The sequence below is a fragment of the Bufo gargarizans genome, chromosome 4 (assembly GCF_014858855.1).
Source record: "Bufo gargarizans isolate SCDJY-AF-19 chromosome 4, ASM1485885v1, whole genome shotgun sequence".
Classification (NCBI taxonomy): domain Eukaryota; kingdom Metazoa; phylum Chordata; class Amphibia; order Anura; family Bufonidae; genus Bufo; species Bufo gargarizans.
Genome location: NC_058083.1, coordinates 241,470,183 through 241,484,939, shown reverse-complemented (window position 1 = coordinate 241,484,939; position 14,757 = coordinate 241,470,183). Strand labels below are relative to the sequence as shown.

The window sequence follows — 14,757 nt, the reverse complement described above, 5'->3', positions numbered from 1 at the left end:
ACTATTTCCATCAGTGATATAACACTTAGGATATGGCCACACGTAGCGTGTCCACTTTTCCACTTTAGAAAATCTTAATTTGATCAGAAATGGTCTGGTTTTTGTGGCAGCACTGCTTCCAGGATAATAGGGGGTCTTCTGCTGCCACCCACCTTTGCATTTCAAGGCTGAAAGCCACAGATAAAATCTGCAGCATGAACTGACATGTTGGTACCACAAAACAAGTCAGGCTACTATGCACATTTTCTTTATTGCATGCAGATGAGGTTTCTGAAATCACATCTACTTTTTTGCTGCTGTATATGCTGCAATATTTCCAAACAAAACTCCACTGCGGAGAATCTGCAGAATTTATGCCATGTTGTCACAGTGCAGTGTGGGAAGGGAAAAGGTACTAGGCCTGGAAACTAGGGAAAGGTCACCACCTAGTGAATCCCTAGACCCAGCCTTGACTACTATCAGTATGAACAGACCTCGATGGTAGGAATGTTCATACGCAAGAACCTAGAGCCCTATCTGACCCTAAAAAGCCCTGTAAATAGTGTCAGGACAAAAGATGACCTGCTCCTTCCCAGCTGAGGGAACAGGAGACTCTCTCAGGCCTAATACCAAATGATAGGGGATAACAATAAACAAGAAATAGGGAAAAGACACTTAACTCCGAAGTACTCGGACGAGCAGGAACTCAGAGGAGAACCAAACACCAGCACTTCCACAACCAGAAAGGACCTATCAATTGCATAGCATAATGGGTGAGACCAGACTAAATAGAGGAGTTGGAATGACCACTTAAGCTACACGTGAGACAAGAGGTGTCGTCATAGCCAGCAACAGAAACAAGTGAAACCAAAGAGGCTGTCAGATGACATCACGTGCAGCCAGTCTCCTAGATCTTCTGACCCCTGTCACGGGAGGGACCGTGACTCATGTGTGGCTGTATCCTAAGGGCTCATGCACAGGAATGTATTTTCTTTCTGTGTCCATTCCGTTTATTTATTTTTTGTGCACCGTATACGGAACCATTCAATTCAATAGGTCCGCAAAAAAAAACGGAAGTTACTCCATGTGCATTTCATTTCCGTATGTCTTTTCTGCAAATAAATAGAACATGTCCTTTTATTATTGTCCGCATTACAGACAAAGCTGGACTGTTCTATTAGGGGCCAGCTGTTCCGTTCCGCAAAATACGGAATGCACACGGATGTCATCCATATTTTTTGCGTATCCGTGTTTTGCGGACCGCAAAATACATACGGTCGTATGCATGAGCCCTAAGAGTGTTAAATGTTTTTAGATATCAAAGCCAAGCCAAGCCTTATCCAACCAAAGCCACACCGTCACTGATTGGAGGAGTTTAAATGGGTCAATGATCGAGCATGCACTCCAATTAAAGTACTGGGAAAAAAAACAAGCAAACATAACGCTTTTATTATATTATTTTTGAGCAGTAAAGTCCCATAAATGGATGCAGCCTTGGCAGAATTCCAAAACCTGATCAATCTTTGTTTTGCTTAGTTACATTGACTCCTGCTATAAGACTAGCAAGATTGTTATGACATTGCTCTTATAAAAAAAATAGCAACCCCTTTAGAAGACACATATAGCAGTGCTCAACTTGTCACTTCATTTTTTATTTTAAAGGGGTTGTGTCACTTCAGCAAATGACATTTAGCATGTAGATAAAGCTAATACAAGACACTTACTAATGTATTCTGATTGTCCATATTGCTTCCTTTGTTGGCTTGATTCATTTTTTCATCACATTATACACTGCTCGTATACAGGGGTTATGGTCATCGCTGCAGAACAGATATGAGGTGGCTGGGACGGGAGCTTCTGCTGATGTGTGCCTATGCGCACTCCCACAGTCCTGGCCACCAGAGAGGCTGACACTTTTTCTAATGTGTGAGTCATAACCCCTGGATATAAGCATTGTATAATGTGCTGAAAAAATGAATCCAGCCAGCATAGGAGGCAATATGGACCATCAAATTACATTAGTAAGTGCCTTGTATTAACTTTATCTACATGTTAGATGCCATTTGCTGAAGAGAGGCAACTTGTTTAAACACCGTGCCATCTTAAAGTATATATTCATTTATAGTCTTATGAAAAATGTCAGGTAATCCATAATGATTTCATTATGATTTTTTCTGATTTTTTAAAATGGACTCTGGAGTATTTGCATATTATCAAACACATGCAAATATATAGACTCTCCAAGATAGTCTAATGTGAACGGTGCCAAACTCTGTACAGCACTGCAGTATATGTATACGAAGGACATACATCAAATAAATATGAGCTTAAAGCACATTATATAAGCTATAAGCTTGTGGATGGCATGCTAGAAATATCTTTCAGCTCATCATCATAATATATAGGCTATAGTGTATTAGCATAAAGATGTACACACTGTATATCAGTTTAGCGCCACCATAATATAGGCATTTCCATGTCAGTTTATGGACAGCATCAAGCATTAAAACAGAAGCTTAAAAGGTTTGATCCCATTTCTATCTGACACTTCCACACACCATTTTAAAAGTGTCGATACATCATCAGAATCCCATTTTCATTTATCAGGCTGCAAGAAACACACCGAGTGAAAATTTGTTGTCAGGCTATTTACAAAGCTGAAGGATGGAGAGGATCAGAATATATTTCCTTTTCAACATGATTCTTAATTTGTATTTTAACCTCTGCTATATTTATTGTGTGAAAGGAGAATCTAATTTTTCATATTTATATTCAAGCACTGCTTTCATGGCTGCTTTGCATAATTGCATAAATGGCATATGATTCATAATTCCAGATCTCCAGGGAAGAGCCATGCAGTGCAAGCTATTGTGTGCACAAAATCCAGAATGCTTTTAATAGTATGACCAAAAGTGCTGTTTTGTGGGCAATGTATAAAGGACATTGCACTCTACTGTTCACCTACAATCTATTAAATGTTACTATTCACATTTAGGTGATGCTGGTGAAAGAGGAGAGAGAGGACTACCAGGCAGAGGTCCAAAAGGATTGCCAGGAATGCAAGGACTTACAGGTATGAAATAACAGGTGGCTGCAACTGTGCACAGTAGATACATAATGATAAATTGTGAATAATAGATGGAAATGTTAAAGACAAGCCGCACAGATTGCATAACGTATGGAGAGAACATAAGAGAAAGACACGGTGTCAATACCCAGGAGATCAGCAACAGAATTCTTGGCAAAGCTAATCAGATCTAAAAATGGATGAACACATGCAATTTACATCAGAACTGAATACAGCCATAGGAACTGCCCATCCTGTGCACAGAGGTGGATGAGCCCTATGTTAGAAAGTGGTTAGAGTGGTTAGAAAACCCACCCAATTAATGTATTTTCCTCTTCACTAAAGATACATTCTTCATGAGGTTTTGATGTTCATTGAGCATTCATTTACTGCTCTGTATGTCTATAGTATTTTAGGGAATATATGCATAGAGTGTTACATGAAACGTATATGGTCTCAGTCTTGGTTAGGATATCCTTAAATTCTCCTTAAAATATATCCAGTCTAGTCCTATTATCTGTCCTTTATGTTGTCTTAAAATTGAAATGTAGCTGTTGCATGTGTTTATTTTTTATTTTTAATAGTGTTTATTTATAGAAAGCTTTTAAATTTGCAAACTTAGAAACAAAGACAGCAGGACAACAAGTCCATAATCCAGTACTCATAGAAGAATCCCTGATCGGGAAGTACATCAGAATATGTCAATGACATTATGTTATTTAAACAAATAGGCAGTCCTGTGTTACATCATTGCATATTTACGAGTACAGGACCAGACAACCATTTACTCACAGACTCATACATCCTGGAGTCCCAGAGTCCTACACATAAAATCAGATAGTTGCATGTGTGTTTAGCTGACATAGAAACATAGAAACATAGAATGTGTCGGCAGATAAGAACCATTTGGCCCATCTAGTCTGCCCAATATACTGAATACTGTGGATAGCCCCTGGCCCTATCTTATATGAAGAATAGCCTTATGCCTATACCATGCATGCTTAAACTCCTTCACTGTATTTGCCGCTACCACTTCTGCAGGAAGGCTATTCCATGCATCCACTACTCTCTCAGTAAAGTAATACTTCTTGATATTACTTTTAAACCTTTGCCCCTCTAATTTAAAACTGTGTCCTCTTGTGGTAGTTTTTCTTCTTTTAAATATGCTCTCCTCCTTGAAAGTAAGAGCTATTCCACTTTGGTAGGAATTCTTCTGACTGGTTAACTAGAGAACTTGATGATTCTCTAGTGGACCACGGCTCTGATATAGTAAAAAGGGCATCACAGATCTACCAGAAGACAGATCCATTTGGAGCTCACTTTGGAGTCACTTCCAACGAGGTCTATTTCTTGTGGGTTGAACTAACAAATAACATATTGGACCTTACTGATGATATTTACTGTGTGTACAATGTAATGGAAAATTGGATGTGCTTTACAGGTGGATGTGCTTATCTTCAGTATGGTCTCCTTTGAGCAAACCTCAATATCTGCCACGTTGTGGTGCATAGGTTAGCTACTACTCTCATTCTCCCTTAGTGGAGGGAACAAAGATCTCCCAACTCATGTACATACATACCCTAACTAGGAGATCCGGCACTTTGAATAATTTTCCTTATTTTCCCCAATTCTATGTTTTCCCATGCATGGAACCACTAATTTTATTTACAAACATTACTCTAAAAGGAACCTGTCACAATGACAATGCTGTCCCATCTACCAGCTTCATGTTATAGAGCAGGAGGAGCTGAGCATACGAATGTGCAATATAGTGGGAAACGTTTCGATATAACTAAGCAAAGAAAGAGCAGATATATAAAAGAATATTTTACAAGTTACGCAGAATCGAAAGTCTATAGCCTTTATGTTGCCCTTTTCACGCCCTTTGATGCATATCTTGCATGAGATACCATTTTATGCCTTTAGTTGGCTCAGTTAATACTTTTTACATTCACCTTTTGACTCAAAGTCTATGTTAACAAGCTGTGCTAATACATTAAATGGTGTGCTACAGTATTGACCTATGCTCAGGATAAGTCATCAGTTTGAGATTGACGGGTCAGACTCCCGCCACCCTGCAATAATCAGCTGTTTGAAGTTGTAGTGGTGCTTGTGCAGACAATGTGCAGTGTCATTTTGAGGAGGAAGCCAATGCCAGTACAAATGGCTGATCAGTAGGGTGCTTGGAGTCGTCCACCTTTCTGATATTAATGACCTATCATGAGAATAGGTGATTAATATTGTAGCAGTGCACAAACACTATAAATATTTACCTCAATTTAATATCATATTCGCTCTTCACTTTTCACTGCTCTCTGTAGTTTGAAGACATTCCCTAAATAGGCAGAATCATCTTATAAAATAGAATGTGTATCTTTGACAGAAAAAAAAGATGTTTCAGGCCGAAGGCCTGATGAGGTTACGCCTGGATGATTCAACAAATCAATACTGCTCCCTTGTGGACAAGTATTTAAGTCATCAGCAAGCACAACATTAAGGACAGCTGGCAGAAGTGCAGGGCACAGTTCTCCCCTCCTTGACCGAATCCAGTGACTATAAATATTTTCCATGAAGGCACATCTTTCCTGTTCCATTTCTCCAAAAGGAAAAAATATAATATTGATACTATATTAGTTATTTTAGTTCTGCATTTCTGGAAGCCTCCTATACTAAGATGAATTCAGTTAGATGCATAGAAAATTGAAATAGATGATGTTCCTAGATTTATGGAGGCATTGCTATCATCATCAATGTTTTCATAGAGGTCCAGATAAAATATTATTTATTACTGTTATTATTTCTTTTGATGTTTGACCTATACAAATTTTGATTAATGGTTGAGGTACCTTAAAGGGGTTGTCTGAGTTATATAAAAATTCGGGCAACCCCTGTAAATGGCTCCAAATAGAAAATGAATGGATACTCAGCTGTTTTCTTCCCTGTTTCTTCAAGTGCTGCACTTCGATCCTCCTGCTGCTGATGTCATCTTCTTGTCTGCAGCGGTAATGTTCCGTGAACAGGTCACCGCTGCAGCCAATTGCTGACACAAAGTGCACTGGTGAAGACCAGCGCATATCGCAGCAAGTAGCAGAGGAGAAAATGGATGAGTATGCATTCATGTATTAGTTTTTATATAACTTGGAAGATCTCTTTAATAGCATGGCAAGTAGAAAGTTATTTTAATGCTGCCAGAACGCCTTAAAGGGGTTCTCCAGAAATTAAGAAAATAAAAATACTTAAATATTACTTCATTATAAATATATTCCCAAATACCTTACATTAGTTAAAATGGTTCATTTTGTCTGGGGAGCAATCATTAGGAGAAACAAAATGTCCGCCTTCCTATTAGTACACACAAACCTGTCCTAATCACACAATAGGACAAGTTACTTCACAACACTAAGATAAAGAGCTGCCTCATCCTCAGCTCTGCTCTACCTGTCAGGGGTTATGATCCTGAATACAGGCGATAAGATCTTTTGCTGAATCTCTGTTGGGATTGAATTGAGCAGATGTGGCTAATGAGCAGCAGCACTTGTATGCAGTCTCCATTATCACAGCCCCACATCACCACAGTCTGTCCTGTCCGTCCTCTCTGTACTTCATGTCTCCTCACAAACTCCATTCCTACAGAGATTCAGCTAAATATCATATTAAACTGTATTCAGGATCATAATCCCTGACAAGCAGAGCAGAGAGAAGGATGAGGCAACTTTTTACCTCAGCGTTGTGAAGTAACTTGTCCTGCTGTGCCATTAGGACAGGTTTTGTGTGTACTAATAGGAAGGCAGACATTTTTTTTTCTCCTAATCATTGCTCCCTAGACAAAACGAGTCATTGTAACTAATGAAAGGTATTTGGGAATATATTTATAAAAAGTTATATTTACGTATTTTCATTTTCTTAATTCCCGGAGAACCCCTTTAAGCAAGCCTGAAATGCTGCCTGCACAGGATGAGTTTTTATGCAGTGAAAGCTGTCAATCACTTTTTGTAATTAGGGGAATTGTACCCAAAAAGGTGTACATTCCAGAGTATGAAGGATTTTTGGAATGCAGTACTGGTAGGCTAAAGGACCTTTGATGATGTCATCATGTCACATGATCGCAGGTCCTTTAGCCTCCAAAAGACACTAGAGGAGAAGGAGGAGAATGGAGAACCACAGCCTATAAGTAAATAAACACGTGTGTATATATGTGTATGTTTATATATGTGTATATGTCTGTATATATATATATATGTGTGTGTATGTATATATGTGTATGTGTGTGTATATGTCTGTATGTGTGTATATGTGTATGTGTGTGTATATGTGTATGTGTGTATATGTATATATGTGTGCGTGTATTATGTGTTTATCTGTGTTTGTGTTAGTGTGTGATTGTTTGTATATCTATGTCATCTGCTTACTCTGTATATAGGAGATATCTGGATATGGTTAGTAGCGTGTATTTACATAAAGAATTAGAGCACTACTGTTTACCATTGGTGATCTTTTCTTTTTTCAGCATGCAGCTTATACGTAGCCACCCCATCATATGCCCACTCCTTTCCCTGTCAGCCTCCTGTAGTATAGCAGGCAGTAACAGATAGTGATGAGTGGCAAGGGCAATATTCAAATTCATGATATTATGCAAATATTTGGGCGAATATTTATCATATATTCGATAATTCGCGATTATTTTTTTGATTGTGAAAATCGGCAATGTAATATGTGCGTAATGCGTGCACAATACAGGCGTGGGTCACTGCTGCTACATTTTTCCAGCTGCTAGAAGTTTCCTGAGATTAGAGAAAATGGTTGGCACGGCAGAACATTGCAATAGCTTTATATGCAGATAGAGTGCTCCAATATATTCGCGATTGTGCAAATCGGCAATTAATGATGCAAATATATTTGCGCAATACGTGCAACTTCACATTTTAGCAGGTCTGACTACATATTACTGATTGGTGAAACAAGTATTGTTGTGACATCACAGCACTATGTCTGTGCCATGTATGTATGGACAGCATAACCTATTACATTACCTAACGCCCTGCACTGGAATCAGCTACAGTATATCACGATCTAACCTACACTGACTATCTACCACTAACTTACCAGCACTCGTTAAAGTAGAATGATGATTCAATATTTAATGGTTACATGCAGAAGGCAAGTGACTTGCCTTCTGTATGTGATCATTAAATATTGAATCATAATTCTACTTTAGCGAGTGCCGATCCTTTTTGTGCAAGTAAGTGAGGTTTTACCCTGGACGCGCGCACCGCATCTCTGACACATGTGATGCCAGGACCGTCCTGGACTGACATCTGGTGCATGCGTATGTAAGTGTGCCATATTAACCTCTAAAACTACTGGTGCCAATAAAAACTACAGTTCATCCACCAAACTAAAAGCTTCAGCTCTTTAGACAGAAACATATATATAAACAGTTTTGGCTGTCAGAAAATAGTGATACAAAGACAAAACATTTTTTCTTACCAAGGTTTTATTTTAAGTAAGAGAGGGGGGGGGGGGGGGCCATAAAAATTTGCTGTGGGGCCCAGTCAGTTCTAACTACGCCCCTGCCATACTTCACAGACATTGCACCTAGACAAAACTCAGATGGCAGGTGCTGTGTATTTGAATGGAAGAGACTGAATGTAGTGTCTGGAGTTATTTTTGCGTGCTTACATGAATACCAACATTTTAAGTGCAGTTTCTCTGTGGGGCAAACATAAAAGATTTGCCCAACCAGGGGGCATACCTTACGAAATATAGAAAATGGAGCATTATATCAACAAATGCTTTTTTAGTAAGTGCCATATAATCATCTTACATACACATTGTTCTGCAGCAGCTGGAAAGTGGCCAACCCCTTTATAGGGAAACTGATCAATTAATAGGGTGTATTATTTGTTGTTGGTTAATGCAGAATTAATTATACCCTGTTTGGAAATGTCAAAACACACACAATTTTGTAACTCCATCGTGTATAGAGAGAGTTTGATGTCATGAGTCTAAGTGGAGATGTGATGTACTAAAATAGTTTAAATCACTTTGTGCAAAGCATTCAGATGGGAAGTTATATGTCTGATGGAGATCTACATTCAAGCTCAAATTTATATGTCATCTCTAATGCTGATATTTAAAACCATGCCCCATTTAGACAGTTTCATTTTTTTTTTTTGCTGAAGACATTTAGCATTCTGTGATAATTTGACCTTTTGAGACAGTGTGAATGCCTAATACTTGTGTTCAAATTTATTGCATGTAAAATATATGAAAATTTTATGAGAATGGGTTGCTGTAATGTAATTGGAGCTTTACTTGCACATCCTGGGTAATACCGTATATATATATATATATATATATATATGTATAATGTTAAGATTAGCCAGATTAGATTTAATTTTGCATTTTAGATATAATATGCTTACTGAAATGTAGCAAGTTTTGTGTCAGAGAGAGATCATGGCTTGATATTGCATTACAATGTCACTCAACACAGAATGTAATTTGCACAATATTTTTTTCAGCCCTTTTTAAAGATTTCTGTACTGACAGACTAAAAGATAGCTTGGTTTCACATAAATCTATTTCTTTCTCAAAGGTGAACCAGGAAAGCCAAGTTATGGACGAGATGGTCGTGATGGAGAGAGAGGGCCACCTGGCCCTGCTGGGCAACCTGGAATTCCAGGACCACCAGGTCCTGCTGGCCATGCTGGATACTGTGATCCTTCCTCTTGCAGCCTTCAGGCCATTGCTGCTCCCCAGTCTGCTAAAGATTCCAACATGAAAGGGCCTTGAACAGCTAATGCCATGTTACTGTCTGCAAGTGCAACCAACGTCAAAAAATGGATTCAACAAGAGAGAGGATAATCAAGGCTCTTTTGAATTCTGGATGGCAGGCATTAACAAACTGTGACATTTATAATTTAAGAGAAATTACTACCAAAATTGGGAAAAAAGATGGTGCTCAAAATACTCAGTGAAGACCTCCATAAACAGCTCTAATAAAACAAGAAATATATAATTTTAATACATTTAATTTGCCACTTCCAGGGTATGCAGGTGATTCCATGGATGAAGAAATGCCTTGTATTTACCTCAAGTTTTAATAACCATCATAGTTACTGTCTATAGCCCAACTGACTACATAAAAGGTATATAACAGTGACATAAGGTATACATTTATAAAATGCATCATCAGCTTCAAATATGAATGCAGTTGACGTGTATGAGCCCAGACCAAATGGTAACCAGGCAATGAAACTACACCTTCATCTATGGTCAATCCATTGTGCGATTTTTATATCCGTTCACTGTATATCCATGGAGGGAAATGGTTCCTGTACAAAATGTGGTACACTGAGTACATGACATGTGCTGTAAATCTCTGTAAATGTGCTATGGGTAACTCTGACAACCAGTGTGCCTTCAACATACATTGTAATTAAAGAAAACTTTAATCTTATGTTCTTTTTAAGCATTGTGCGTATGAGCGTTTATTATCTGACTTCGTCTCTATGCGACATCAGCTCCTCAATGTGATGAAAGCAATGGCAGATTTTAATATCCAGAAATAAAATAGTTTTATAACTGAGATTATATTTATTTTCATGTGGCATCTCTGGTTGTTTGAGAAAATGAAAAGGAAGAATAAATACTGTTTCGTAACCCTGTGCATTTTTTCAATGTATGCTTTAATTAAGTTAAATGAGGAAATTGAACTGGACCCCCGAGGAGACATCTGGCTTTCAGTTTCAAACATTTATTCTGCAAATGGGATAATTCAAAGTTTATATGTATGCTTAATTTATCAAAAGCTATATAGAAACGACAGGGGGTATATATCAAAGTAATGGCATTAACTTTAATTAATGTTAGGAGACCTATTAGAAACATATGGTAGATTGCTTTATTTTAGTCTTCTCTCATATTCTTTAGTAGCTGTGAGTGACTTGCGGGTGGCTACAAAGATCAATAGTGCATGTCAAGAATAAGTGAATGGAACATTTTGCTTCTATATTCTTGTCAAACATTGTCCGATTTTGAATATAGCTATAGGACGTATAATACAAGACGCCTTAAAGTGATTGTCTCTTCTCAACTGATTGGGGCATATAGCTGTCACATAGATATCATAGAGGTGCATTTCAATAACCTTTTGAGAAAGAGCTAAAAATGTGACTTTTGCTCTAGTGGAGCTGGCCAAACTTGATACATGTATTTTACATGGACAACCATTCATTTAGATGGTTGCCATATAACATTATGTTTCCTCTACAACAGCAGCTGTAAGGTCAGTGGCACCTACCGCTGGAGGTAGCAGCTAATAGCCAGGGGTATTTGAAACTAGTCATTGATTTCAATTCAAAAACAGAATGTCAGTGGAGAGGTAGCTCCTTTGATCCATTCTGTTACAGGAGTAAACAACCCAAATGGTCCTAACCTGTGCCCCATTTAAAAAAAATGTAAAATAAACATGTCTGCCCGTGGTCCCACTGTGCCCGTTCCTCCTCCCTGTTTGTGGCCTCTTCCAGTACCAGCAGAACCGGGACGTGGTTTGGTCCTCTGCAGTCACTGACCTCAGCAGTCACTTTTGCTTGAGTGGCAAGTCACTAGCCTGCACCTTTCCAATATGCATCGGCGAGGCACAGCTTTACCACTGTTGAAAACGAGGGCATCATGCAGGATCCTCCATCCATCCCTGATCACAAATATAAATGTCCATAAGTGATGGGACCGTAATATATGCCTTCCTTGATTTATGTGTTAACTAATAACATTCAGTTGACATCTAAAAAAAAAAAAAGCACTCAGCTTACTTGAACACAGCTAGTGTCCCAGCACTTTGTCCTAGAGTCCTGTAGGCCCCAGGCCACTTTAGACGTGCGCTTACAGGATGCAGGAACATGCACAGGACGTCAGCATTTTGGATGCTGACTTCCTGTGCATGTTCTGACATCCTATAAGCCACAGGCCTAAAGTGAAAGGAGAATAGTATAGTAGGATGCCTGTGGCTCCCTGCTCTACCACTGACTTCAATGGTATCAGTGTCCTGTCCTGTGGATGCCAATACATTTGATGGTAGTGCTCACTTGGCCACTCCAACCCTGGTGGGCCCCATCATGCCAGCGGACTACCTCCCCTGCAGCCTCACTAGATACCCCATGGATTAGACAGTATATGCATATGTTTTCCTGGCAAATGAAGAGCACTAACAGTTTCCCAGTCATTTAAACAGAGAATCACTGGGCAAGAATAGCCAGCACTCTATCAGAAACTTACATGTTCTCAAGATTAATGTGGGTCCCAGCAACTGGAGCCTTGCCAAATGGTATTTTGTCAAGTGTCGTATTGACATGTCATAAGATGCTCTTGTGAGAAAACCTCTTTAAAAGAAAGAGGTTTGGTCCCGTACCAATATAGAAATCATGAATACAGAACTGCCTTTATGGCTCTTTACAATAATAGGTTTGTTGAAATGAGTAATGGTAATGCAGTTTAAAATGTTACAAAAACTCCAACATCCTCAAAAAGAAGCTTAAATTCACATATTAAAGGCTATATCCACATTTTAGACTAGAGAAAAATGTACACCACTTCTTAAATACATTAGGGGAGAGTTATCATCTTGAAGAAAACAAGCTAACTCTTGCGCGTGGCGATGTTTTGATGGAGATGGGAGATGCAGCTGTCGGCTAATTGGTCGGTTGGCTGACAGCTATTGAGTGTATAGCGGCCTGACGCTGTCAGACAGCTCCTCTCACAGATTTCAATTTTTTTTTTATAAAGACCTGTTGGAGAAATGTATTTTTTATAGCTCAAAATAAGTACAATGCTACAATTTGCATTATGTTAATACTTCTTTAATAGTTATTTAAAGCTACAAGTCAAAATAAAAATGGTAATTTGCATCTACATTTATGATAAATTACCCAGAAAGACAAACCATGAGAATGCTTAAAACATTCCAAAGCTGCTCCATTTGGTGAAAACATGATAGGATTCATAAATAATTGATGTTGTCTCTTGAAGCATCTGGAATATCTCCACCACACATAATTAGTCCCACTAACATGTTTATACTCACTTTGCATAATTTGAGAGCCGTCCCAGGTGTTTACCTTAATTCTTGCTCAATCACTTTAGCTAATAATGACTGACGGTTGCCTTGACAGTTTTTCAAGTCTTCTCAATTATCCTGAGGCCATTTTCACAGGTCGTATTGTCTATCTGAAAAAAGGAAATATTTTTTTTGCAGGAAGTGATTCAACTGAGTCTTAAGAGTGGTCGATAGAGGCTTAAACTGGCTAAATCATAATTAATTTTCCCAAACAAATTGTAATTCTTGCCATTTTCTTAATTCTGAGTTATTTTTACTGCATCAATTATCTAGTCTTATTTTAGGAATATTTTGAGGGTAATGGTACGTAACCTAATTAAATATATACTGTAGCGTGTTGGGAGATAGAGATATCAATTATATAGATATATTTCCACTCCTCCAGTACATCTGTACTTCAGTTTAGTCCTACACTTGCTTCCAACCTTAGAATGGAGAGGATATGTGTGGATGTATAGGGATAGTACTAACGGCTGCAGTAGCAGCACAGTATAGAACCTGACAGACAAGGCAAGAGATGTGTGTCAATATAGGGGTAGTAGCAGTGGTGGGGGCAAGGGGGGGGGGGGGGTAGCAGCCGTGGCAGCAGCAACAATATAGTATGTAATATGATGGACAGACAGATCTGTTCAATGGCATCAGCTAGAGGTAAGAAAATACTCCTGGTTCAATACCTTATTCATTTTCATAAATTTTATGTTTTCTATACTTGCGGAGGACATTTTTTCCTGCTTTGGTGTGCTGAGACCACCTGCTGTTTTGAATACCCCCTCTAACAGTACACTGGAGTCTGCATAAGATAGTACACCCATAGAAAATTGGGCCAGTTCCAACCACTGTTCCAATCATCCTCCCCAAATGTCCATGGGGTCAGGTGAACAAGATGTATAAGTTAATCTTCTTTCATCATCCTTGTTACATCAGTATGATAATTTGATCGAGTATAAATATCATGGGGATGATATGGTTGATGTGCTATTGTCCCTACTCATAAATCTAGTGGCCTTTTCGAAGGGCCTAATTATGTGACACGTGTCTCTGATAGCTCATCAGAGCTATTATAAATAATAAAATAATAAATAAATAATAAAATAACACCTGCTCCCTGATAGTGGTCCTGTCCATAAAATGGCTGCTGAAGGAGAGTCATGTGACCAGACAAATCACCTCTATGTGATGTCTCTAACATTCAAACACACTGCACTTGCCATCTGCACTTGTTCTGTTGGAAGTTTACTGTAGGTGCAGTGTATTTGAATTGGGAAGACATCACACGGAGGAGATTTGCCTGGTCACGTGACCCTCCATCAGTGGCCATTTTATGGACAGGATCTCTGTGTGGACAGCACAAAAGGCTTTGGAAATAAGGGAGCATGCCTGATGAAATATAGGAAATGGTGCAGATTTGCCACGAAGACTATATTAGTAAGTGTCATATAATCATCTCACAAACACGATGTTCAATGATAACCAGAAAGCGTCTAACCCTTTTAATAATGGTGGTATTTATTCCAAAGCAATTAGATAAACTAATAGCAACAAAATAATATAAAATAAAACAATGGAGGTCCAGTCCATATAAATAGTGCTGCAG

At 38.6% G+C, this 14,757-nt stretch overlaps 1 protein-coding gene across 1 annotated transcript in view; it reads left to right on the top strand.

Annotated features, from left to right (window-relative positions):
• LOC122935352 (collagen alpha-1(IX) chain-like) overlaps positions 1 to 10,676 on the top strand; it is a 115,672-nt gene extending 104,996 nt beyond the window's left edge. Inside the window, exons 33-34 of the mRNA XM_044291117.1 lie at positions 2,975 to 3,052; positions 9,645 to 10,676. Of these exons, the coding sequence (XP_044147052.1) occupies positions 2,975 to 3,052; positions 9,645 to 9,841 (275 nt within the window). The 3' untranslated portion in view covers positions 9,842 to 10,676. The remainder of the gene's footprint in view (positions 1 to 2,974; positions 3,053 to 9,644) is intronic.
• Positions 10,677 to 14,757: the final 4,081 nt, after the last annotated feature.